General features: G+C 44.6%; 2 protein-coding genes and 1 pseudogene across 2 annotated transcripts; 1 reads left to right on the top strand and 2 right to left on the bottom strand.

Moving 5' to 3' along the window:
- Positions 1-253: 253 nt before the first annotated feature.
- Positions 254-4,800, bottom strand: LOC121553528 (hydroxycarboxylic acid receptor 2). Its single transcript, XM_041866707.2, has 2 exons — positions 4,652-4,800; positions 254-1,925 (listed from the first exon to the last, which is right to left on the bottom strand). Exon 2 carries the CDS (start codon positions 1,828-1,830, stop codon positions 820-822), a length of 1,011 nt encoding a protein of 336 aa, XP_041722641.1. The 5' UTR covers positions 1,831-1,925; positions 4,652-4,800; the 3' UTR covers positions 254-819.
- Positions 4,801-6,147: 1,347 nt separating this feature from the next.
- LOC121553702 lies at positions 6,148-7,912 on the bottom strand (annotated as a pseudogene).
- A 10,381-nt stretch (positions 7,913-18,293) lies between these two features.
- Positions 18,294-22,598, top strand: LOC121553320 (transmembrane protein 229B). The gene is made up of 2 exons (XM_041866347.2): positions 18,294-18,398; positions 21,987-22,598. The coding sequence occupies exons 1-2, from the start codon at positions 18,347-18,349 to the stop codon at positions 22,460-22,462; spliced, it is 528 nt and encodes a 175-aa protein (XP_041722281.1). The 5' UTR covers positions 18,294-18,346; the 3' UTR covers positions 22,463-22,598.
- The last annotated feature ends 5,366 nt before the right edge of the window (positions 22,599-27,964 follow it).

Genomic DNA, 27,964 nt, shown 5'->3' with positions numbered 1-27,964 from the left:
AATGTCATTTTAGGCGAAAATAGAAAAAAAGGGTCCGATCCTTAAGAGGTTTTAAGCAACATTTTACTCCTGAACTTATTTAGGCTTGCCATAACAAAGGGGTTTAATACTTATTGACTCAAGACATTTCAGCTTTGCATTTTTAATTCAATTGTAAAAAAACATAATTCCACTTTGACATTATGGGGTATTATGTGTAAGCCAGTGAGAAAAAAATTAGCAATTTAATCAATTTTAAAATAAGACTGTAACACAACAACATTTGTAAAAAGTCAAGGGGTGTGAATTCTACTGAAGGCATTTTAAGCAACTAATTCTAAAACACTGATAAATACTGAAATGTCATCAATAAAAAATTACATGACCCTCCCCTGGAATTGATTTAGAAAATAATAAATCCTCCCCCTGACTGAAATTGAAAAAGCATGTCTCTCCCACATTTTCCTCCAGGTCCCCGTTCTGTACATTTCGAACCATCCCTAAACACTGTTTCTGGTAAGAAATGATGGTATATTTGACAGACATCAGAATATCAAGACAAAAACATAATGGCACTCTACAACATCATTCGGTTATAAAAATAACCATTCAGTAGAATGAAGGCATTATTTTTCCTACCTTTGTTTCACACTAATTGATATTCAGTCATTTCAAGTATGCATCCCACATACTGTAGCTACGGAATGTTTCTGAACACAACATTTGGCTTGTTAATTACAGCTGTAAAATTCCAATGTCTATTCTCCATTCGATTCACAGCCATGAAATCTGCTCCTGTTCTCCTTATTAGGGCCTTCTAGAAGGTGGGTTCCACTCTCTTCACCCATCGCTGGTCATGCTTCCCCGTCGGCTCAGCCTCATCTCCACCAGGCCCAGCTTATTGATGGAGCTCTTGAGGGAGTTTCGGAACATGGAGCTGGATAAACAGTAGATGACCGGGTCCAGGGTACTGTTAAGGTAGGTAAAGCCAATAGACAGACTGAAGAGCTGCCCAGCCATGTTGTAAGACACACAGTCCCTGGGTCTGAACTTCTTGATATAGAGCGAAACCATCCCTGTGGCGATGCCGGGAAAGAAACACAGCACAAACACAGCAACAATCAGCCCCACCACCCGGATGGCCCGCCGCACCTTCTGCTCCTTGTCCAGCTGCCGTTGGCGCAGGATGCAGAAAATCCTGGCTGAGCAGAAGAGCAAGAGCAGCAGGGGCAGGAAGAATTCCCAGATGAACACCATGTAGTGTAACTGGATTGCCGGGGGAATCACAGTGTAGGAGCTGAAGCTGCGACACAGGCACATGCTGCCTTCCTGCTTGAGGAGGTCGGTGGCCAGCAGGGGAAGCCGCAGGGAGATCACCACCGCCCAGATGACCCCCGCCACCCATCCTGCCTGGGTAGATGTCATGTGGTTGATGCGGTGGTGCGGGTGGACCACCTTGAAGTAGCGGTCGAAGGCCACGGTAGTCATGAAGGCGATGCTGGCAGAGCGGTTGACAGCGAGCATGAAGAGGTTGATCCGGCACCAAGCTTGACCAAACACCCAGTGTTCCCCACGGAACAGGTTGTCGATGCGGAAAGGCAGGCAGATGAGCAGCAGGAAGTCAGCCAGGACCAGGTTAAAGAGGAACAGGGTGTTGGCCCTCCAAGTCTTCAGACGACAGGTGAAGATCCACAGGGCCACTCCGTTGCCTGGCAGGCCCACTAGGAGCTCTATAATCAGGACAGGAGGCAGTATGTTGGCCACCAGATCCTGAGTGGACAGGCAGTGGAAGGACTGGTTCAGTTTTCCAGTAGAGTTAATGTACGGTACTGTTGCTACTTCAGCCATCATTAGATTGAGTATTCTTTTTGCTTCCAGGAAACCTCAGATATGGGTGTGTTTCACACAGTCTGCCTCTTCCTCTTTTCAAAGCATCTCGGGGATATCTGCACAAGCAATGCAAATGTGAGAAATTAATGTCAAATTTACCAGGGTAATACATTCAAGACAGACAGACAGACAAAGAGCTGTTTTCTACCAATAGTCTGTTCATATGCCTACCACTTTGTTACAAAAAAATGGGCTTGGGTAAGAGCTCAGCAAATGGCTGTGTCCACTTCAAATGCATCAGAAAGGTATTGGGAAGTTAAGAAGATCATCGGGGAATAATTTTGTGTCATTGATGATGTTCATTTTCTCCCAGTCTGATATAAGGTCTTGTCCACTGTTCTAATGAGTCCTGTGTGGCTTGTGGGCATTGTAGAGGGAATAGAAGACAAATATGCATTCCTGAGAGTCTTACAGTGCATTCGGAAAGTATTCAGACCCCTTGACCTTTTCCAATTTTTTTACGTTACAGCCTTATTCTAAAATTGATTAAATTGTTATTTTCCCCTCATCAATCTACACACAATATCTCAAAATGACAAACCAAAAACAGGTTGGTAGACATCTTTGCAAATTTATGAAACATAAAAAACGGAAATATCACATTTACGTAAGTATTCAGACACTTTACTCAGTACTTTGTTGAAGCACCTTTGGCAGCGATTACCGCCTCAAGTCTTCTTGGATATGATGCTATAAGCTAGGCACACCTGTATTTGGGGAGTTTCTCCCATTCTTCTCTGCAGATCCTCTCAAGCTCTGTCAGGTTGCATGGGGAGCGTAGCTGCACAGCTATTTTCAGGTCTCTCCAGAGATGTTCGATCGGGTTCAAGTCTGGGCTCTGGCTGGGCCACTCAAGGACATTCAGAGACATGTCCCGAAGCCACTCCTGCGTTGTCTTGGCTGTGTGCTTATGGTCATTGTCCTGTAGGAAGGTGAACCTTCGCCCCAGTCTGAGGTCCTGAGCGCTCTGGAGCAGGTTTTCATCAAGGATCTCTCTGTACTTTGCTCCGTTCATCTTTCCCTCGATCCTGACTAGTCTCCCAGTCCCTGCCGCTGAAAAACATCCCCACAGCATGATGCTGCCACTACCATGCTTCACCGTAGGGATGGTGCCAGGTTTCCTCCAGACGTGATGCTTGTCATTCAGGCCAAAGAGTTCAATATTGGTTTCATCAGACCAGAGAATCTTGTTTCTCATGGTCTGAGAGTCCTTTAGGTGCCTTTTGGCAAACTCCAAGTGGGCTGTCATGTGCCTTTTACTGAGGAGTGGCTTCCGTCTGGCCACTCTACCATAAAGGCCTGATTGTTGGAGTGCTGTAGAGATGGTTGTCCTTCTGGAAGGTTCTCCCATCTCCACAGAGGAACTCTGGAGTTCTGTCAGAGTGACCATCAGGTTCTTGGTCACCTCCCTGACCAAGGCCCTTCTCCCCCGATTGCTCAGTTTGGCCTGGCGGCCAGCTCTAGGAAGAGTCTTGGTGGTTCCAAACTTCTTCAATTTAAGAATGATCGATGCCACGGTGTTCTTAGGGACCTTCAATGCTGCATAATTATTTTGGTACCCTTTTCCAGATCTGTGCCTCGACACAATCCTGACTCTGAGCTTTACGGACAATTCCTTCGACCTCATGGCTTTTTTTTTGCTCTGACATGCACTGTCAACTGGTCGACCTTATATAGACAGGTGTGTGCCTTTCCAAATCATGTCCAATCAATTGAATTAACCACAGGTGGACTCCAATCAAGTTGCAGAAACATTTCAAGGATGATCAATGGAAACAGGATGCAAATGACCTCAATTTCGAGTCTCATAGAAAAGGGTCTGAATATTTATGTGAATAAGGTATTTCTGTTTTTCATTTTTAATACATTTGCAAAAATTTCAAAAAACCTGTTTTCGCTTTGTAATTATAGGGTATTTTGTGTAGATTGATGAGGAAAATTTATTTTTTATCCATTTTAGAATAACGCTGTAACGTAAGAAAATGTGGAAAAAGGGAAGGGGACTGAATACTTTCCGAATACACTGTATCTTTCAGTGATGGGGGTAATAATATTTTGTTGCTTAAACGGTTCAAATGATAGAGTCACATTTGTAGGAAGAAAACAGAAACCACTCTGTTTATTACAACCGCATTGCGGTTACTGACAATTGTTTATGTTTTATTTATTTGTTTCTCACATGACCCCATTTTCAAATCTGGCGACCCCACATAGTTTGGGAAACGCTGAATAGTAGTTGAGAACCAATATCTGCTCTGTGAAGTAAGTGGCGTAATGCATTTGCAAGATTACAGTTTCTCAACTTCTCAAGCATGTTTGTTGCTGAAATGAGGGAAACAGTGTTTACACACTAAATTTCGACTACCCATTTTTCAAATTAAATAATGTTCACAGTTTTAATTCACAGATTATACACCCATTCACTTCTTTGTATTTTCCAGCCTCACTTGCCATGCTTACAGCTTCACTGCACAGCAAAACAATGTATTTTCTATGCTCAAAATGGACTCCTCCCTCAGTGCATTTTCAATGAAAATACTTGCTATGTTTGCTTGTAAACACTGCATTTTTCATGAAACAGCTGCTGAAATAGCCTTTCTGATGAGAAACACAATTGATGAGAAACATGAAACAAATATGAGAAACAACATATTTCGAAACAACATATTTCAAAACAACATATATGTTGTTTTGAAATATGTTGTTTTGAAATATGTTGTTTTGAAATATGTTGTTTCTCATATTTGTATATATGATAATTTTTCACATATCCACTACTCACCAGTTGAGCGTTTGGGGTCAGTGTGACTGCATTTGGGGTTGAAGAGCAGTCTATGCTCCCATTGGTGACTTTGAATGTCCTCAACCGATTTTATCTCCTCTCTTGTGTGTTTCCAATGTTCAGGCTTTTCTGTTGGTTTTGAGAGGAGCGTCTTTAGACAGTCACTTTAAGACTGACTTCCTTTGAGGGCTGGCCAGAGCCAGCGTGACATCACTAACAGTGTGATCTCTGAGCCAATTCAGGGAGATTGCAATCACAACCAAACCCTAATTTCAATGTCCTCTGGCTCAGCTTTGCCACTATGCTGTATTGTGCAACACTGTCATCAAGGCAAAGGGTGGAATTTGAAGAATCTCAAATATAAAACATATTTTGATTTGTTTAACAATTTTTTGGTTTCTATATGATTCCATATGTGTTATTTCATGGTTTTGATGTCTTCACTATTATTCTACAATGTATCTTTCAGTGATGGGGGTAATAATATTTTGTTGCTTAAACGGTTCAAATTATAGTCACATTTGTAGGAAGAAAACAGAAACCACTCTGTTTCTTACAACTGCATTGTGATTACTGACAATTGTTTATGTTTTATTTATTTGTTTCTCTCATGACCCCATTTTCAAATCTGGCGACCCCACATAGTTTGGGAAACGCTGAATAGTAGTTGAGAACCAATACCTGCTCTGTGAAGTAAGTGGCGTAATGCATTTGCAAGATTACAGTTTCTCAACTTCTCAAGCATGTTTGTTGCTGAAATGAGAGAAACAGTGTTTTCACTCTAAATTGCGACTTCCCATTTTTCAAATTAAATGATGTTCACAGTTTTAATTCACAGATTACACACCCATTCACTTCTGTGTATTTTCCAGCCTCACTTTCCATGCTTACAGCTGCACTGCACAGCATTCAGAGACACACAGCTGGGAATAAAACAATGTATTTTCTATGCTCAAAATGGACAGCTTTGCCATTATGCTGTATTGTGCAACACTGTCATCAAAGAAAAGGGTGGAATTTGAAGAATCTCAAATATAAAACATATTTTGGTTACTACATGATTCCATATGTGTTATTTCATGGTCTCTTGCATTTCAAAGATAATAGAAAACGCATGTTTTTTTGTTTGTATTATCTTTTACCAGATCTAATGTGTTATATTCTCCTACATTAATTTCACATTGCCACAAACTTCAAAGTGTTTCCTTTCAAATGATATCTAGAATATGCATATCCTTGCTTCAGGTCCTGAACTACAGGCAGTTAGATTTGGGTATGTCATTTTAGGCGAAAATAGAAAAAAAGGGTCCGATCCTTAAGAGGTTTTAAGCAACATTTTACTCCTGAACTTATTTAGGCTTGCCATAACAAAGGGGTTTAATACTTATTGACTCAAGACATTTCAGCTTTGCATTTTTATTTCGATTGTAAAAATCTAGAAAAACATAATTCCACTTTGACATTATGGGGTATTAATTGTAAGCCAGTGAGAAAAAAATTCACAATTTAATTCATTTAAAAATAAGACTGTAACACAACAACATTTGTAAAAAGTCAAGGGGTGTGAATTCTACTGAAGGCATTTTAAGCAACTAATTCAAAAACACTGATAAATACTGAAATGTCATCAATAAAAAATGACATGACCCTCCCCTGGACTTGATTTAGAAAATAATAAATCCTCCCCCTGACAGAAATTGAAAAAGCATGTCTCTCCCACATTTTCCTCCAGGTCCCCGTTCTGTACATTTCTAACCATCCCTAAACACTGTTTCTGGTAAGAAATGATGGTATATTTGACAGACATCAGTAAATCAAGACAAAAACATAATGGCACTCTACAACATCATTCGGTTATAAAAATAACCATTCAGTAGAATGAAGGCATTATTTTTCCTACCTTTGTTTCACACTAATTGATATTCAGTCATTTCAAGTATGCATCCCACATACTGTAGCTACGGAATGTTTCTTAACACAACATATGGCTTGTTAATTACAGCTGTAAAATTCCAATGTCTAGTCTCCATTCGATTCACAGCCATGAAATCTGCTCCTGTTCTCCTTATTAGAGCCTTCTAGAAGGTGGGTTCCACTCTCTTCACCCATCGCTGGTCATGCCTCCCCGTCGGCTCAGCCTCATCTCCACCAGGCCCTGCTTATTGATGGAGCTCTTGAGGGAGTTTCGGAACATGGAGCTGGATAAACAGTAGATGACCTGGTCCAGGGCACTGTTAAGGTAGGTAAAGCCAATAGACAGACTGAAGAGCTGCCCAGCCATGTTGTAAGACACACCGTCCCTGGGTCTGAACTTCGTGATATAGAGCCAAACCATCCCTGTGAGATGAAACACAGCACAAACACAGCCACGATCAGCCCCACCACCCGGATGGCCCGCCGCACCTTCTGCTCCTTGTCCAGCTGCCGTTGGCGCAGGATGTAGGCAATCTTGGCTGAGCAGAAGAGCAAGAGCAGCAGGGGCAGGAAGAATTCCCCGATGAACACCATGTAGTGTAACTGGATTGCCGGGGGAGTCACAGTGTTGGAGCTGAAGCTGCGACACAGGCACATGCTGCCTTCCTGCTTGAGGAGGTCGGTGGCCAGCAGGGGAAGCCGCAGGGAGATCACCACCGCCCAGATGACCCCCGCCACCCATCCTGCCTGGGTAGATGTCATGTGGTTGATGCGGTGGTGCGGGTGGACCACCTTGAAGTAGCGGTCGAAGGCCACGGTAGTCATGAAGGCGATGCTGGCAGAGCGGTTGACAGCGAGCATGAAGAGGTTGATCCGGCACCAAGCTTGACCAAACACCCAGTGTTCCCCACGGAACTGGTTGTCGATGCGGAAAGGCAGGCAGATGAGCAGCAGGAAGTCAGCCAGGACCAGGTTAAAGAGGAACAGGGTGTTGGCCCTCCATTTCTTCAGATGACAGGTGAAGATACACAGGGCCACTCCGTTGCCTGGCAGGCCCACTAGGAGCTCTATAATCAGGACAGGAGGCAGTATGTTGGCCACCAGATCCTGAGTGGACAGGCAGTGGAAGGACTGGTTCAGTTTTCCAGTAGAGTTAATGTACGCTACTGTTGCTACTTCAGCCATCATTAGATTTATGTTTTTGCTTCCAGGAAACTTCAGATATGGCTGTGTTTCACACAGTCTGCTTCTTCCTCTTTTCAAAGCATCTCGGGGATATCTGCACAAGCAATGCAAATGTGAGAAATTAATGTCAAATTTACCAGGGTAATACATTCAAGACAGACAGACAGACAAAGAGCTGTTTTCTACCAATAGTCTGTTCATATGCCTACCACTTTGTTACAAAAAATGGGCTTGGGTAAGAGCTCAGCAAATGGCTGTGTCCACTTCAAATGCATCAGAAAGGTATTGGGAAGTTAAGAAGATCATCGGGCAATAATTTTGTCATTGATGATGTTCATTTTCTCCCAGTCTGATTTAAGGTCTTGTCCACTGTTCTAATGAGTCCTGTGCGGCTTGTGGGCATTGTAGAGGGAATAGAAGACAAATATGCATTCCTGAGAGTCTTACAGTGCATTCGGAAAGTATTCAGACCCCTTGACCTTTTCCACATTTTGTTACGTTACAGCCTTATTCTAAAATTGATTAAATTGTTTTTTTCCCCTCATCAATCTACACACAATACCTCATAATGACAAACCAAAAACAGGTTTATAGACATCTTTGCAAATTTATAAAACATATTTTGGTTACTACATGATTCCATATGTGTTATTTCATAGTTTTTATGTCTTCACTATTATTCTACAGTGTAGAAAATAGTACAAATAAAGAAAAGCCCTGGAATGAGTAGGTGTTCTAAAACTTTTGACCGGTAGTGTAAGTATTCACACCTTTTTGCTATGACACTCCAAATTGAGCTCAGGTGCATCCAATTTCCTTTGATCATCCTTGAGATGAGTCCACCTGTGGCCAATTCAATTGTTTGGACATGATTTAGAAAGAAACATACCTGGCTATATAAGGTCCCACAGTTGACAGTACATGTCAGAGCAGAAACTATACCATGAAGTCCAAGGAATTGTCCGTAGATCTCTGAGATAGAATTGTGATGAGGCATATATCTGGGGAAGGGTATAAAACAATTTCTAGTTTGTTTAAAGTTTCCAAGAGCACAGAGGTCTCCATCATTGGGAAATTGATAAAATATGGAACTACCCAGACTCTGCTTAGAGCTGGCCATCCTTTCAAATTGAGCAACCGGGCAAGAAGGACCTTGGTCAGGGAGGTGACCAAGAACCCAATGACCACTCTGACAGAACTACATAGTTCCTTGGCTGAGATGGGAGAACCTGCCAGAAGGACAACAGTCTCTACAGCACTTCACCAATCTGGGCTTCATGGGAGAGTGGCCAGACGGAAGCCACTCCTGAGAAAAAGGCACATGACAGCATGCCTGGAGTTTGCAAAAAGGCATGTGAAAGACTGAGAGCACAAGGGAAAATATTTTGTGGTCTGATGAGACAAAAATTGAACTCTTTGGCCTGAAAGCAAAGCGTTATGTCTGAAGAAAACTAGGCACAGCTCATCACCTGTCTAATACCATCCCTACCATGAAGCATGGTGGTTGCAGCATCATGCAATGGGGATGCTTTTCAGCGGCAGGGACTGGAATACTGGTAAGGATAGTGGGAACAATGAATGGAGCCAAATAAAGGCAAATCATTGATGAGAACTTGCTTCAGAGTGCAAATGACCTTAGACTGGGGTGAAGATTTACGTTCCAACAGGACAATGACCCCAAGCACACAGCCAAAGCAACGCTGGAATGGCTTTAGAACAAGAATGTGAAAGTCCTTGAGTGGCCCAGCCAAAGCCCAGACTTGAATCCAATTGAAAATCTGTGGAAAGACTTGAAGTTTGCTGTTCACCACGGCTCCCCATCTAACTTAACAGAGCTTGAGAAAATCTGCCTGAATAAATGGGAGAAAACCCCAAATCCAGATGTGCAAAGCTGATACAGACATACCCAAGATGACTCAAAGCTGTAATCGCCACCGAAGGTGCTTCTACAAAGTATTGACTTACACTCTTAGAGAAAAAGGTGCTATCTAGAACCTAAAATGGTTATTCGGATGTCCCCATAGGAGAACCCTTTGAAGAACCGTTTTTGGTTCCAAGTAGAACCCTTTTGGTTCCAGGTAGAACCGTTTTGAGTTTCATGTACAACCCTTTACACAGAGTGTTCTACATGGAACCCAAAAGAGTTCTACCTGGAACCAAAAAGGGTTCTACATGAAACCAAAAAGGGTTATCCTATGGGTGCAGCTGAATAACCTTTTGGAACCCTTTTTTCAAAAAATGTAGGGGTGTGAATACTTATGTAAATGATATTTCTGTATTTCCTTTTCAATACATTTGCAAACATTGTCACGAGTTGCAAAGCCAGAACCCAGAAGCAGACCAGGACAAGGTAAGTTGAAACGAAGGTGAGTGTTTATTTACAATTCAAGAGTGATGCTGAATAATCCAGGGAACAGAGCGGGCGGCGTTGATTAGTTGTTGGGGGTGCAGTGGTTGATCCCATCATGGGTCGGCAGCCGCCGACCACCAGGCAGAGGTTGGATGAAGGTTCCGGACGGGTGATGTTCATGGCTAACGATCCGGCAGGGAATGGATGTTAGGCCAGAGCCTAAGAAGGGTGATGATCAGGACCAGGTGTGCAGATTGCTGATGGGATGCAGGTGCGGAAATCAAGAGAGCTCCCCGGAGCGTTCCAGAACCCTCGGGAAACTGGAGATCACGAGCAGAAAAAACTAGTCCACAGACAGGACCCGACTCAGACTGCCGGGATCGTTACAAACATTTTAAAAAACATGTTTTCACTTTGTCATTATGGTGTGTTTTGTGTAGATGGGTGAGGAAAACATCGATTTAATCAATTTTGAATTCAGGCTGTAACACAAAATGTGTAATAAGTCAAGGGGTATGAATACTTTCTGAAGGCACTGTACTTCCACATGACTGGGGGACTTTGCTTTATCTGAGGTATTATTGTCATTATGTCACGACTTCCGCCGAGGCTGCCTCCCCTCCTTGTTCGGGCAGGTTTCGGCGTTCATCGTCACCGGCTTACTAGCTACTGCCGATCCCATTCTCATCACTCCACTTGTCATGGCTTGTCTTGTCAATCACACACCCCTGGTGCTCATTCCCCTAATTAGTATGTGTATAAGTGTTCCCGATGTTCCCCTTGTCTTTGTGAGTGATTGTTTCTTTGTGAGAGCAAGTAGCTCGGTTACTCTTCCATTTGTTATTGCCAAGGTGTAATATTTCCCTTGTGATAGTTTCGTTTTGACACTTGGTGCGTTTTATTTATGTAAACGGAATAAACTCTGGACTTCTGTGTTTTACCTCCTGCGCCTGACTCCTTCATTCACACCTCATCACAGAATCACTCACCTGCTGAATGGAGTCAGCAGGAGATGACCGCATGCCTGGAGTTGTGGCAAGGGTCCAGGAGCATTCCTCGATGCTGGCCAGCTTGGGGGAAGCGATGGATCGGGTTCTTCAGGTAGTACAATGCCTGGAGAGGAGAGGACCCGATCTATCGAGACCAGCTGGTCAACCGGATCCAGCCACCTACACCCCAGCCCATGGAGGGATCCAGATATCCCGGCCACCGGCGTTTGATGGGACGGCAGCGCGATGTAAGGGATTTCTGCTCCAACTAGAGTTGTATTTCTCCAGCATCAGGCAGGTGCCACTGGAGTGGGAGAAGGTATCCATCCTCATTTCCTGCCTTTGTTGGAGAGCCCTGGAGTGGGCCAACGTGGTGTGGAACGAGGGAGGTGCCGCTATGGAGGAATACGGGGAGTTTGCTCGCCTCTTTCGGGCCGTTTTCGATCACCCGAAGGCGGGCGAACGACTGGTCCATCTGGGGGACGAGGACCGCACAGGACTACGCGCTGGAGTTACGGACGCTGGCAGTGGGATGGAACGAGCGGGCCCTGATCGACCATTTCTGGTGCCACCTAAGGGAGGACATCCGACGGGAGCTAGCCTGCCGTTATGCCATGCTATCGTTCTCCCAACTGGTGGATATGGCCATCCGGCTGGACAATCTGCTAGCAGCCAGAGGACGTCCTGGTAGGGATCTGCACGTTCCCACTCCGGACGACTCTGACCCCGAGCAGATGGAGCTGGGGGGAGCCGCTGGTCGAGAGAGCGCAGGAGGACAGCGACAGTGCCACGAAGGGACAATACACCTCACATCGCAGTCAACGTTCCTTTGGGTCTGGAGGTAGGCAGTGTACTCACGCATCACCCCAGGTAACGAACACCCAAACTTGTTCAGAGCCCTTTGCGGCGCACTGTACCTTATCTATCTCCTTTCCCGATCACCTGGTAGTTTCCCAGTGTAAGCGCTAGTCGATTTAGGCGCAGCTGGGAACTTCATGGGCATTTGCATGCCGTCAAGGCATTTAATTGGTTCCCCTATCCATTCCCCTACCCATCAGAGCACTTGATAGTCGACCATTAGGGTCCGGGTTGGTTAAGGAGGTTACTGTACCAGTCACCATGATTACACAGGAGACGCATGTTGAGCAGATCATTTTTTTGATTATTGAGTCTCCTGCTTATCCTGTAGTCTTAGGTATTCCGTGGTTAGCCCTTCACAACCCAAATTTTTCATTACATTTACATTTTAGTCATTTAGCAGATGCTCTTATCCAGAGCGACTTACAGTTAGTGAATATATATTTTTTTATACTGGCCCCCCGTGGGAATCGAACCCACAACCCTGGCGTTGCAAACGCCATTCTCCATCAACTGAGCTACATCCCTGCCGGCCATTCCCTCCCCTACCCTGGACGACGCTAGGCCAATTGTGCGCCGCCCATGAGTCTCCCGGTCGCGGCCGGATTCGAACCAGGATCTCTAGTGGCACAGTTAGCACTGCGATGCAGTGCCTTAGACCACTGCGCCACTCAGGAGCTTCATGGCCGCAGAGGGCCGCGACCGGGTTCTTACGGGGTGGTCGCGTGAGTGTCCGGGTAGGTGTCTAGGTGTTTCCGTTGGTGCGACCATGGTGGAAAGTCCAGACGGTAACCCCACCGTGCGCATCCCCCCAAATACCATGATCTGGCGCTCGCATTTTCCAAGACGCAAGCTACTAAATTACCACCTCATCGGGATGGGGATTGCTCGATAAACCTTCGGGTAGACTCTGTACCTCCCAGGAGTCATGCATATCCCCTGTCGCAGGCTGAGACGGAGGCTATGGAAACATACATCACCGAGTCCCTGCACCAGGGGTATATACGTCCCTCCACTTCACCTGCTTCCTCAAGTTTCTTCTTTGTGAAGAAGAAAGATGGCGGTTTACGCTCGTGCATTGATTATCGACCACTGAATAAGGTGACGGTACGATTTAGTTATCCTCTTCCCCTCATTCCTTCAGTGATTGAGTCAATGCATGGGGCCCATTTTTTCACCAAATTAGACCTCAGGAGTGCCTACAATCTGGTGCGTATTCGGGAAGGGGATTAGTGGAAAACAGCATTCAGCACAACATCTGGGCATTATGAATACCTGGTGATGCCCTACGGTTTGATGAATGCTCCATCCATTTTCCAGTCCTTTGTGAACGAGGTGTTTCAGGACATGCTTGGTCGCGGTGTGGTGGTCTACATCGATGACATCCTGGTATATTCCTCTAAGCGCGCCGAGCATGTGTCCCTGGTTCGCAAGGTACTGGTCCGACTGCTGGAAAATGATCTTTATGCCAAGGCAGAGAAGTGTGTTATTCCAGCAGTCAATCTCCTTCCTCGGATATCGCATTACTACCACAGGTGTGGAGATGGAGGGAGATCGCATTTCAGCCGTGCGTAATTGGCAGACTCCAACCACGGTGAAGGAGGTGCAGCGCTTCCTTGACTTTGCCAACTACTATCGGAGGTTTATTCGGGGCTTTGGCAAGGTCGCAGCTCCCATTACCTCCTTGTTGAAGGGTGGGCCGTCCCGGCTTCGCTGGTCTGCTGAGGCTGATTTGGCCTTCAGTAGATTGCGGGGTCTGTTCACCTCCGCCCCGGTACTGGCTCACCCCGATCCATCACTACCGTTCATAGTGGAGGTGGATGCTTATCCCAACGCTCGGGCACGCCACCCAAGCTCCGCCCCTGTGCCTTCTTTTCGAAGAAGCTCAGCTCGGCGGAGCAAAACTACGGCATTGGTGATCGGGAACTGCTGGCTGTTGTCCGAGCCTTTACCATGTGGAGGCATTAGCTCGAAGGGGCAAAACACCCTTTCCTCGTCTGGACGGACCACCGTAACCTGGAGTACATTCGGGCAGCGAGGAGGCTGAATCCTCGCCAGGCCAGGTGGGCCCTCTTCTTCACCCGGTTTGATTTCACACTCTCATACATTCCGGGTATGAAGAATGTGAAGGCAGACGCACTGTCTCGGCTGTATGACACAGAGGAGAGGCCCAGAGACAATACCCCCATACTCCCAGCCTCATGCATTGTGGTGCCGGTAGTATGGGCGATGGACGCGGATAAAGCGCAGGCATTATGCACAGATCCATCTCCACCGCAGTGTCCAGCTGGGCTGCAGTATGTGCCTGCGCTTATCCGTGATCGTCTGATCTACTGGGCACACACGTCACCCTCCTCTGGTCATCCAGGTATCGGTCGTACAATGCGCTACCTGAAGTACTGGTGGCCTACCTTGGCTAAGGACGTGAGGGTGTATGTTTCCTCCTACTCAGTGTGCGCTCAGAGTAAGGCACCTAGGCACCTCCCAGCGGGTAAGCTACAACCTTTACCAGTTCCACAATGACCATGGTCTCACCTTAGTATTGATTTTCTTACTGATCTTCCCCTCTCCCAAGGTAACACCACTATCCTGGTCGTTGTGGATCGCTTTTTGAAGTCCTGCTGCCTCCTTCCTCTGCCCGGTCTCCCCACGGCTCTACAAACTGCGGAGGCTCTATTTACTCATGTCTTCCGGCACTACGGGGTACCAGAGGATATAGTGTCCGACCGAGGTCCCCAGTTCACATCTAGAGTCTGGAAGGCGTTCATGGAACGTCTGGGGGTCTCGGTCAGCCTGACCTCTGGATTTCACCCCGAGAGTAATGGGCAGGTGGAAAGGGTGAATCAAGATGTGGGTAGGTTCCTGCGGACCGGCCGGGGGAGTGGTCGGTGTTCCTGCCATGGGCAGGTTATGCTCAGAACACTCTCCACCACTCCTCCACTAACCTAACACCCTTCCAATGTGTTTTGGGTTACCAACCGGTCCTGGCACCGTGGCACCAGAGCCAGACCGAGGCTCCTGCGGTGGATGACTGGTTTCGGCGCGCGGAGGAGACTTGGGACGCTGCTCACGTTCGCATCCAGCGTGCCATGCGTCATCAGAATGCAAATGCTGACCGCCTCCACAGGGAGGCCCTGGTTTTCGTACCGGGGGATCGGGTCTGGCTCTCGACCCGGAATCTACCCCTCCGCCTGCCCTGCCGGAAGCTGAGCCCGCGGTTTGTGGGGCCGTTTAAAGTCCTGAGGAGGATAAACAAGGTTACATACAGGTTGTTACTCCCCCCAAGTACCGTATTAACCCCTCGTTTCATGTGTCTCTCCTCAGGCCGGTGGTAGCTGGTCTGCTCTAGGAGTCTGAGGTGCGGGAGGTTCCTCCACCTCCTCTGGACATCGAGGGGGCCCCGGCGTACTCGGTAAGTTCCATACTGGATTTGAGGCGTCGGGTGTGGGGCCTTCAGTATCTCGTGGAGTGGGAGGGGTACAGTCCGGAGGAACGGTGCTGGGTCCCAAGGAGGGATATCCTCGATCCCTCCCTGTTGAGGGATTTCCACCGTCGCCATCCGATTCGCCCTGCTCCGTGTCCTCCTGGCCGTCCCCGAGGCCGGGGTCGGCGCACTGCTGGAGCCACGCGTCAAGGGGGTGTGGGGGGGGTACTGTCACGACTTCCGCCAAGGCTGCCTCCCCTCCTTGTTCAGGCAGGTTTCGGCATTCGTGGTCACCGGCTTACTAGCTACTGCCGATCCCATTCTCATCACTCCACTTGTCATGTCTTGTCTTGTCAATCACACACACCTGGTGCTCATTCCCCTAATTAGTATGTGTATAGGTGTTCCCTCTGTTCCCCTTGTCTTTGTGAGTGATTGTTTCTTTGTGAGAGCAAGTAGCTCGGTTGAGCTACTCTTCCATTTGTTATTGCCAAGGTGGAATATTTCCCTTGTGATAGTTTCGTTTTGACGCTTGGTGCGTTTTATTTATGTAAACAGAATAAACTCTGGACTTCAGTGTTTTACCTCCTGCGCCTGACTCCTTCATTCACACCTCATCACACGTTATCTGTTTTTTTTAACATGAAACTGCTTGTTCACAGCAATAAGGGATTTTGGTCAAAATACCAGTGAATCAAGATATAGACGTTAAGATAAGAGAAGATGAAATGTGCTGTCCTCATAAGAAAAAAACCAGGCATACAACTGGGGGAAGACTTTTTCCTGAGGCATACAGTTCCACTATAACCAATGAGTCATGACATATGAGCAACATATAATGTATCAACCCAGAAGCTCCTTTTCAACCTAATTCCCCTCGGATCCCGCTATACTGTAGTCTATGAATCAGTCCATGGATTGCACCTGGCTGAGAATAGTGACTAAGCTCATAGCAGCGACAGGGGACCACTTCATTATCTCACATGTCACAGTATTGATAGATATGATCTCCTCATGTTTCACTGCTCATTGCTGTGTTGTTTGTGAGGAAGATTCACACTCGCCTGTCCATCACTTCCAATAAGGCATTGTCCATTGTCCTCTCAGGCTAAATACGTACATTATACAAGACCAGTCACACTTCAATTTCTCAAGAATGGGTTTGGGTGTCTTAAAGGGGCATTCCGGGATTGGTACATTCGTTTTTAGACTTGTAAATTAATTAAATATAGCCATTGATTCTTGAAGAAAAAGAAACAAATATAAGAAAAAACAGTGTATCAATAATGTGCTATGTTTTTAGTATTAATGTCATAATATAACAATATACATCTCAAGGTAAAAATCCCCTAGTATGCGACAACAGATTGTGTTGCTCTGAACAAAGTTCAGTACTCTGATCAAAGTCCATAGGAAATGATTTAGAAATGTTCAGATGACAGCAATATCTGTCAGCGATGTCTCAAGTCCTCTGGCAATATCAGTCCTCTGTCATCAGTCATTTTCATGTTGCCATTCTCACTAACTCTATTTAACAGTGCATAGAAAGAAGCATATATTGCGACATAGAATGCTTTCACACATATAAATAAGGACACACGACAGCACCCACAGACTTTCACACGTACAAAACAACATTTCCTGCATGCACAAATACTCTGCAATAAATTAGTGTATCTGTGTTGATAGGCAGATGTTAACTCTATGGTGGTGCCACTTTTACAGCCTCTGTTTGTTTTGTGTGCGGTGTAATAAAGTAGGAAAATCAGAGACCAGAGTCCAGCTCACGCACACACACACACACACACACACACACACACACACACACACTCACATGCAGCAGCAGCAAACACTGTGGGAGGCCTAGGAGGGTGGCCACACTCACTGTGTGGGAGTCAATTACCACTAAGTCATTCCCCTCTCTCTGTCTGTAAATTACTGTAAAAGTAGTTGAATTTCAATGTTTTGAGAGCCTTTTGAGGAGAAGAGATGTCGTTTGTGAAAAGGAGCTGTGCTGCCACAGAACTGAAATATATTATGCAAACTGTCTCAAAAGCGTACTTCCATTAGCTTTTCAAATTCACACATGTAAATTGTTAGATATTAGACAGATCAGCTTTCTATCAATTTGTTTCAATATCCTGGTCACTGTGTAAATGGGTACAGTATACTACACTCTTAGAAAAAAGGGTTCCAAAAGGGTTCTTCAGCCATCCCCATAGGAGAACCCTTTTTGGTTCCAGGTGGAACCCTTTTTGGTTCCTCTGTGGAGAGGGTTCTAAATGGAACCCAAAAGGGTTCTTCAAAGGGTTCTCCTACGGGGACAGCCGACAAACCCTTTTAGCTTCTAGAAAAAAGCAAACATTTTTCTAAGAGTGTAGGCCCTACTTGCATGTAAAACATCCTACATTAACACAGACCCACAACTCTCCCATCCCATGTACATGTACACACCACACATTATACCCGCCTGGGAGGCAGACAATGGTGATCCTCTCTGTAACTCCAGAGGACTTAGATATAATGTCAGGGCTAGCCCATCCTTATCAGTCTCCCATAAGGTCATGTCCCTCACTCCCTTCCCCTCTGCTCAACTGAAAAGACTCACGCTGCCTGCTCTGAGACAGTAGAGAAAGGACCCCCACAGCCTTAGTAAAGTTTACTTTGGTGACAGTGACACGCAGGCATGCACACACACACACACACACACATACACACACACACACGCACACACACACTGTTTGTCCCTGATGGCCCAGGTGAGTGGTAAACCTGGCTGGCTCTCCTCCCCACCGCCTCCGCACCCTACCCTGACCTTAGACTGTAGAAGAGATGTCGCTCTGTGCCTCTGATAACATGGACTGGCTTAATGTTTAGCCTAGGGTCTAAACACACACACACACATAGACACAAAGAGGCAGACCGGGAAGCAGTATAAAAGGCAAAGTCACCACAGAGACAAACACGGCTCAGGGATGGAGTCAGGAACACTACATGTAAGGAGGGTACTAGGCGGTAAAACTTTGGGTGAGTAATTGAGTCATTTTGGGAGTAAGTTGGTTTTATAGGATTGCATTGTTATCACAATTAATTTCAAATAACAACCATGACTATCAGCTAATCAATGTGTTACAGTGGACCTACAGCCATATATTTTTCTATGCTGAAATAAAACTAGTTCAGTATTTTCCTAAGCTGGGGCTGTTACAGTAACAGCCTGATCCACAATAATTACAGATAGTCAATTGTTTGATTGTTAAATGAAGAACAATATGCTCTATAGACCATAACAATGCTGACATAGTATAAGCAAAGTTCTTAAACAGCATGGAATATCATAGAGACTTTTAATAGGAAAGCATGTATTGAAATCGTCTGTGTTTCCCCCGTGAGTCAACAGAAGACAAAGGTTATTGACTTGCACCCCACTCCCCAACGTCAAAAATATTTTCACGACACTCCCCTTTTACAGTAAAAAAGAAATGTGCACACCCTCCCCCTTATCCTCACAGAATTAACTCAAAACAATGTTTATGACCACAACAATAACTGTAGTGACCCTGTGTTTATAAACGTGGATATCGTCTTTGCCACTTCAGCATGCTTTTGTGGCACAGTCGATGCCATGCAGGGCTACAGGCCAGAAGGTTGAGGGTTCGCAGACCACCACAGACAAGCTAACTCTCCCTGCCTGTTTCATCAACACTACGATCAGAGTCGGCTGCAGACAATGATCAGCTAGGTAGAAATCAGATTTTCAAAATGTTTATGCAATATTTATAATTATATAAAATATATGTAATTCATTTTCCACCAACAGGTTTCTGTGCCAATGCACCACACAACCAATGCACCAAGCATACCGACTTTGTGCACTTCAACATCATGGTTTGCGTTTTCAACACCACAATCAAATAGACTATTGTCAATCTCGACAAACAGAACATAGGCCTACATCCCTCCCTACCTTGTAGGCCTACCCAGTATCGAAGGATTGGCTTGACAATCTCTGAATGTCATTACACTTTTTGGTGTTTTGTAATCAAATGGCCGCTGCACAGTTTGGATGCTGGAATTATATTTTGGACGAACGTGCGCAGGTAGCCTACAGGAGACTTTTGAATTAGCCTAATCAGATTAAAACATTGTGACTGTTTGTGTTTATGCCACACATAAAAGGTAATACATTAAAAAAGTTAAATGACAAATATAGGCTATATTGAAGCGTAAGTTTGTAGGTGCGCGAGGAATAGCCGCTCGGATCGGAGAGGAGGCAGAGCGCGTTAAGTTTTCCTGAATAACTGGGCCTGCTGGGAGCACGTGGCCACATTATTATAGGACGACTTGGGAGAATGATGATCTGCAACAGACAGCGCATTCAGTATCAGAAGTACAAATACAGCCAGACTGGCCTGCTACTCTGCCTTTCTAGACCTTATAAGCTGTCAAGAGTAGACCCACAACTGATCTAAATGGAATGCAATATTCAAATCACAGGGCTTTTGCGCCATTATTCAAATTATATCTTCACTTCTGTTTACAGCCTTGGTGCAGCTTTGAATGATGTTACATGTGGTATGGTTCGAATCCATATGGTCTCCTGGTTCGAATCCAGGCTCTGTCGTAGCCGGACGCGACCGGGAGACCCATGGGGCGGCGCACAATTGGCCCAGCATCGTCCAGGGTAGGGGAGGGAATGGCCGGCAGGGATGTAGCTCAGTTGGTAGAGCATGGCATTTGCAACGCCAGGGTTGTGGGTTCGATTCCCACGGAAAGGTATGAAAAAAATAAAATAATAATAATGTATGCACTCACTAACTGTAAGTCGCTCTGGATAAGAGCGTCTGCTAAATGACTAAAAATGTAAAAAATGTAAATGTATGATGCTAGTTAGCCTATTGGACAAACGATCCACCTACCACTATTGTCACTATGAATGGTGGATAGAGGGCAGGATAGGTAGACTATATTGACCTGTGGTATAGTTAGCGCCCGGAATAGCGTAGTGCATAAGGGAAGTACCAAAACATCTTGATATAGGGGAGGCGCATGCAAGCAGATGAGGAAATTTGCCTAAGATGGAATAAATGATATAGGAAAACCTGCAAATGGGCAAATGCAAACCAGGGAAAAAACATTCTATTCAACATTCACACTCATCATCTTCAGAGGTGGTTTTCTTCCTCTTTAGCTGATGGTACAATGAGGAAGTCTACCAAGTGAGAAAGATATTTAAAATAACTTCCCTTATCTCAGTAGCCCGCCACATGGCTGGGTTTGCAGGGTCATGGATGGGGCTACAAATACAGTAGTAAGCATATAACTATTATGTATAACTATGGTGCCTTTGGAAAGTATTCAGACCACTTGACTTTACACATTTTGTTACGTTACAGCCTTATTCTAAAATTGACTCAATTGTATTTTTTTTTTTTCTGACAAAGACCCTTCTCCCCCAATTGCTCAGTTTGGCCGGACGGCCAGCTCTAGGAAGAGTCTTGGTGGTTCCAAACTTCTTCCATTTAAGAATGATGGAGGCACTGTGTTCTTGGGGACCTTCAATGCTACAGACATTTTTTGGTACTCTTCCCCAGAGCTCTACGGACAGTTCCTTCGACCTCATGGCTTGGTTTTTGCTCTGACAGTCACTGTCAATTGTGGGACCTTATATGGACAGGTGTGTGCCTTTCCAAATCATGTCCAATCAATTGAATTTACCACAGGTGGACTCCAATCAAGTTATAGAAACATTTCAAGGATGATCAATGGAAACAGGATGCACCTGAGCTCAATTTCGAGTCTTATAGCAAAGGGTCTGAATACTTATGTAAATAAGGTATTTCTGTTTTTTATTTTTAATACATTTGCAAAAATTCTAAAAACCTGTTTTCACTTTGTCATTATGGGGTATTGTGTGTAGATTGAGGAGTATTATTATTTTTTTGAATACGGCTGTAACGTAACAAAATGTAGAAAAAGTCAAGGGGTCTGAATACTTTCCGAAGGCACTGTATATAATTTTACTCGTAGAATATTTATTGAGTGTATTCTTACAAGCATTTAGTAAAGAGCAAACTTTACTGGGTGTAAGGGTCACACTGGGTGTAAGGGTTAAACACAAGTTGATGCTGTAACTAGTGGAAATGATTGTCCTTCTCGATCTGACAACTGAGTTTTTTTGCCTTGTGAACCTGCTCTCAAAATGAAATTTGTAGTATTGCATAACTAAATAGTTATCATACTTTAGGTATCACAGAGCTGCAACTGAAAATGAAGACAATCATAGTGAACCATCTCAAACCATCCCATTTGGACATGATAATAAATCATGAAGACAACAGAGGATAAAGAAACATAAATGTGACAGAGATTAATAGAGTTGTCTCCTGATATGCACTGGCATGGGTCTATGACTATGCACATTAAGCCAGAGCATGCAGATATACAGTATGGAGCAAGTATTTTGTGAGACTGATTAACTGCTCTGTGTTGCATAATACTGTAACTGTATGTGTGACGCTGTGCACTCATCACTCATCATCGACTGTACTGTCTGGACAGTTGAGAAATACTTTATGGCATGCGACAAGTGTTGATCTTCTCTTTCTGTGACAGAGGCTGGTGATGACGAGGAGGCCTCACCAGAGCGGGTGACCCATCGTCCCCTGTCCCCTCTGGCCCGCCTCTATGTCTACGCCCTGCACGGCTGCCTGTGTGAGGTGGGCTTCACTGCTATATGGGACTGGTGGGAGACCAAGGACAGGAGGCTGGCAGGACACACCAGCCTTTGGGCCCTCCCGATGTACGCCTTGGCCATCTTCCTCATAGAGGGCCTGCGTGGCAGGCTGTTGGCCCAGCACTGCCCCCTGATGCTGCGGATGCTGGTCTACACCCTGTTCATCTACATGTGGGAGTTTAGCTGGGGCGTGGTGCTGAGGTTGCTAGGAGCCTGTCCATGGGACTACTCTGGGTTTAGCTATAACCTGGCAGGGCTGGTGACTCTGGAGTACGCCCTGCCCTGGGCCTTGGCCTCACTTATAGCAGAGCAACATGTCATCAGAAATACTCTGAGAGTACGACTGACTAACTGACGCTCTGTAGAGGATGACCAAGTCATACAGTCTCACATACATCCTATTATATACACAGCATACTTAAGCAATAAGGACTGCCTGGACACAGCCCTTAGCCGTGGTATATTGGCCATATACCACAAACCCCCAAGGTGCCTTATTGCTATTATAAACTGGTTACCGACGTAATTAGAGCAGTAAAAATAAATGTTTTGTCATACCGGTGGTATACGGTCTGATATACCACGGCTGTCAGTTAATCAGCATTCAGGACAAGAACCACCTAGTTTATAAATAGAAACACACCATGTCACATTGACAGTGTCCTCACATACCCTTAATATACTGTCAACATGGTAATACCGGCAAGCATTTTTACTGAGGGCAACATCTGTGGGGGTTTTAGCAGTCTTGGTGTTGAAACAATTTTGAAAACAATTTCACATGTCCCAAAATTGCACAACATTGGGGTTTCTTTGAAATGTACTCTAGGATACTTAAGAGTGCGGTTAGTCCATTGCCATGGCAGCAAATAACAATTGCACTATCAAGCGTTAAATGAGGCAAGCTGGAACATTTACGTCATTTAGCAGACGCTCTTATCCAGAGCGACTTACAGTTAGTGAGTGCATAAATTTTTTCATACTGGCCCCCCGTGGGAAACGAACCCACAACCCTGGCGTTGCAAGCGCCATGCTCTACCAACTGAGCTACAGGGGACTTAATGTATCACTCATCTGCTCTGTGGGCAGTACACTATTCTGGGAAGAGAACCTACCGTAGGGCCACTGTTATGTCACAAACCTACACATAGCATTCAGTTGAACAACCTAAGTACTGTTCAAACATCCTAAGGATCAAAGGCCTCATTATAAAAAATATAATAAAATTGTAGGTCCATCAAATATCTAGACTAACGTTTAGTGACTTGCTGATTTCTATTTTATTCTGCTATCTTACATACATCAGGTTTGGACTACAGATAAATAATAGGAGTTCTTCTGAACTCTGGGGTTAACTTGGTGTTGTTAAATTAATCTAATGCAGTGTTGCATCAATGGAAGATAAAAGTCATGCTCCAGTGTGTAGTTTACATGAAGGGAAGTATTACAGTCCCCTGTAGCTCAGTTGGTAGAGCATGGCGCTTGCAACGCCAGGGTTGTGGGTTCGTTTCCCACGGGGGGCCAGTATGAAAATGTATGCTCTCACTAACTGTAAGTCGCTCTGGATAAGAGCGTCTGCTAAATGATATAAATGTATTACAGGAAGTATGTGTGAACTTCCTCAAAACCGCCCTGACTGCTGGGAAGTGCTAACTAGACCATTTCAAATTAAATGTATTGGAAACATGCAGATGTTATTGCGAAGTGCTTCTAGTTCTGACAGTGCAGCAATATCTAGCAAGTCATATCTAACAGTTCCACAACAAAAACCTAATACACACAAATTTAAGTAAAGGAATGGAATAAGAATATATAAATATATGGATGAGCAATGTCATTATCAAAGTGGCATAGGCTGAGATGCAATAGATAGTATAGAATACAGTATATACATATGAGACGGGTAATGCAAGATATGTAAACATTATTAAGATAGAATAGAATACAGTTAATACATATGAGATGGGTAATGCAAGATATGTAAACATTATTAAAGTGGCATTATTAAAGTGACTAGTGTTCCCTTTATTAAAGTGGCCAGTGATTTTCAATTCTGTATGTAGGCAGCATCCTCTCTGTGCTAGTGATGGCTGTTTAACAGTCTGATGGCCTTGAGATAGAAGCTGTTTTTCAGTTTCTCGGTCCCAGCTTTGATGCACCTGTACTGTCCTCGCACGCTTACACTCTGGGTTTTGAGTGACAAACAGGGAAATGCTACCCTGCACTGGTACCTTCAGCATAGGAATTAGACAAACACAAAGTTAAACCGATTCCTCTACCAAACCACAAAATAATAGCATCTACTGCAGGGTTCTTCAATTCCGGTCCTGGAGGGCCGAAACACTTCTGTTTTTTATTTCTACCTGGTAGTTACTTGCACTCACCTGGTGTCCCAGGTCTGAATTAGCCCCTGATTAGAAGGAGAGGATGAAAAACATAGGTGTTTAGGCCCTCCAGGACCGGAATTGAAGAACCCTGATCTACTGACAGACAGTCTAACCTCTTTCTTCTTGTGTTACTTGAATTCAACATTCTTTCTCTAAAGCCATTTTGTATTGGGGCCATTCACAAACATGCACATATCCCCTCTATCTTCTGTTTCCTTTTCTTATTACCACACTCATAATCCCACTCACTAGCTATGTCCAGGAATGAGTAGACTGTCTCCTGTGGACAGAGGGAACTCTTGGCCATCCAGAGTCACATGGGGGGGGGATCCCTCCTGAGAGAGGAAGAGAGGTTGAGAGAGAAAGTGCAAATAGACAGAAGGAAGCAGAGAGAGGGAAAGGAAAAGAGAGAAATACCACAAATGTAAATAAATACTGAAGGCATGATGACGTGACAGAAATGCAAATTCTCTAATAGATTAGTAATAGGAGACATACTGTACCTGCTGCCATATCCAGACATCAGTTTCTCGTTTACAAACCTCTGATTGCCTGGGTCCATACAGCATGGTCTGTCACAGAGTAGTAGGAGTAACATCATCATCACCACCATCACCACAATCATCATCATCACTATCACCACCACCATCATCATCCTCATCATCTATACACTCACTAGTCTGATAAACAGACCTATAGCTCACTTCCCTCCTACTACACTAATGAGCAACATAATCCAGAGCAATTTACTGTATATTAAACTTTCAATATTAGCAAGTCATGAGTTTGAATCAGGGGGAGCTCAGTCTAGACTGGTCGTTGATCGCTTGAAAGGTTTCAATCAACGTAAAAGGTCAACAAATAGCTAAGTCATCATTGGGATATTCCAGGGTCACCTCTGTCTCAAACTGGGCCCTGAACATGTCGATGGGGTGTCCGCTGGCCAGGGAGGGCCGCTGTTTTTCCACTCAGTCTCTGAAGTGGAAGGGGGTCATCACATGCAAGGTGTTTATGTGGAAGGGAGGCTGTCTGAAGACCTCATCTAGACAGTCAGAGACAGGAATAGCACACAGTGTGATACGATAGCACATAAAAGATAGCACATAGGCCAACAGGGCTCTTGTGTAGTGGGATACACTCACACAGATAAATATCCACAAACCCGATTTAAAACCACACAAAAATAAAAGGTGGGCAGATCCGGACATATGATACATAATGCATTTTCATTCAGTAGAGTGCAAAACCTATTGAAGCCCACCTTTTCCATTGTCACTTTGTGAGAGGGGGAGTCGCCTGGGTTTGGCTTGCCTGTTTCGTGCTTCTCCGACGCAATAAACCTGAGAACCACAGCATCAGCTGAGTATTCACTGCTGAGCACTAATGTTCACTAAAGAAAGTATTCTGTTTAATGCCAGACTAAAATCAATGATATACGTCTCACTCTTGAATCACTGGCACCAGCTGGGTCCTCAGGTTTTCACAGTAAGACCGTCTCTCAAAAAGGATGTCTGTAGTGTCATCCATATAGTACCCGAAACCACGAAGAGCCATGATTTACTACACACTCTCTCTTTCTCTCTCTCCACTCTCTCCCTCCTTGCTATCTCTTGTAAGGGTGTCAATGAGAAGGGGCTGTGAGATGTGAAGATGGATGAGTTGTGTGTAAGAGGAGTGAGATATAGGTAAAGGAGAAGAAGAAATGGTGGATGGTGGTACCTTAAAACAGTCTGTCTCTGAATGAAGCCTCCTTCTCTCCACCACCAGCCCCACAGTGTTATCCAGTCTCTGGGGGGAGAGGGGGATCTGAGCTGGTAGCAGAAACATCTGAGGACCAGAGATGGACACAGGTGGACATGGGGTGTGTGTGACACAAACACAAACCTAAGAAATCTGCATAGTTTGTTATGGTACTAATACTTATGTTAAACAGTCGGCTTGGCAAGATAAGCTTGGAATAAATGTAGTTTCTCTCACCAGTGCCTCGTGGATATGCACATCCTTATGTTTACCATTCTCTACCACCTTCAGACACATGTCCCCTTTCACCTAGTAGAGCTGCACAAAACAAGACAGGGAGAGGACATGACAGTGAAAAGCAATGACTACGGACTAGAGAAAACAGATACATCATATGGAGGATATCTTCAGCTTCACATCACATTCAAGTGCTCACTAAGATATGAATGTGCTTATGCTGACCTCCAGTGGCTAGATTATGTTATTGAAAATGCAAGTACAATCCTCTGTTTTGTAAATACACTGAGTGCACAAAACATTTTCCATGACATAGACTGACCAGGTGAATCCTGATCCCTTATTGATATTACCTGTTAAATCCACTTCAATCAGTGTAGATGAAGGGGAGGAGACAGGTTAAAGAAGGATTTTTAAGCCTTGAGACAGTTGAGACATGGATTGTGTATGTGTGCCATACAGAGGGTGAATGGACAAGACAAAATATTTTAAGTGCCTTTGTTGAACGGGGTATGGTAGTAGCTGCCAGGCGCACCAGTTTGAGTGTGTCAAGTACAGCAACGCTGCTGGGTTTTTCAAACTCAACAGTTTCCCGTGTGTATCAAGAATGGTTCACCACCCAAAGGACATCCAGCCAACTTCAACTTGACACAACTATGGGAAGCATTGGGGTCAACAGCCAGCATCCTTGTGGAACACTTTCGACACCCCTACGAATTGAGGCTATGCTAAGAGCAAAAGGGGGTGCAACTCAATATTAGGAAGGTGTTCCTAATGTTTAGTACACTCAGTGTATAGTCTTTAAATAGCCTAAATAAGTCTTATAAGTCTTATATCGCATACATAATATCTCTTAGTCATTTGAATACCCATTTTCTGCAAGTGCTTGCGATATCATTCCTATGCAATATCCCTATCTGAAAGTAAGCAACTGATGCAAGGACACTACCATGCTAGTTAGTTAGCAATCAGTCAGCCACAATATAATCTTTCCTGACCCATGTGCCTAACCTTCCCACATAAACTCAGTCAGTAGCTTAGCCAATGGTCACACAACAATCAAGAACATCATTCAATCATTTGCCACAGTATTTGGCCAATGTCATAGGTGAATGGTGGCATTTTATCTTAACTCCTCCCCTTCCTCTATGTTGTAGTCATTTCTGGAGTAGGGACCTCCAACAAACATGATGTTCAGCTGATGAAAATGCCTAGCGGAGAAAGAAAATATGAAAGCATGCACTTTGCTCACATTCATTACCTTTGTCAATCTTTGCCAACATAGTGTGAATCATTACTATTTGACTACTAAAGATAGTCAGGGGGTAAACAGTACTTTTTTACAGCTCAACATGATAATAACATGGTCCCATTTTAAAATAACAACAAATGCTTCATAGAAGCTTATAGAAGATTTGTGAAGCATCTATGCTGTGCTTGTGAATACTTTATATTAAGCCTTTATAAGTTAGTTCGTTTAGTGAATAACACAG

Source organism: Coregonus clupeaformis, chromosome 37, assembly GCF_020615455.1.
Source record: "Coregonus clupeaformis isolate EN_2021a chromosome 37, ASM2061545v1, whole genome shotgun sequence".
Taxonomy (NCBI): domain Eukaryota; kingdom Metazoa; phylum Chordata; class Actinopteri; order Salmoniformes; family Salmonidae; genus Coregonus; species Coregonus clupeaformis.
This window is presented reverse-complemented; position numbering and strand designations above follow the sequence as displayed.

What these genes read in the sequence shown, in the direction of transcription:
- LOC121553320 (XM_041866347.2), top strand. Translation starts at nt 18,347, where the DNA reads ATGGAGTCAGGAACACTACATGTAAGGAGGGTACTAGGCGGTAAAACT. An exon ending in ACTAGGCGGTAAAACTTTGG is followed by an intron (nt 18,399 to 21,986) that starts GTGAGTAATTGA and finishes TTTCTGTGACAG; the next exon opens with AGGCTGGTGATGACGAGGAG.
- LOC121553528 (XM_041866707.2), bottom strand. Translation starts at nt 1,830, where the DNA reads ATGATGGCTGAAGTAGCAACAGTACCGTACATTAACTCTACTGGAAAA.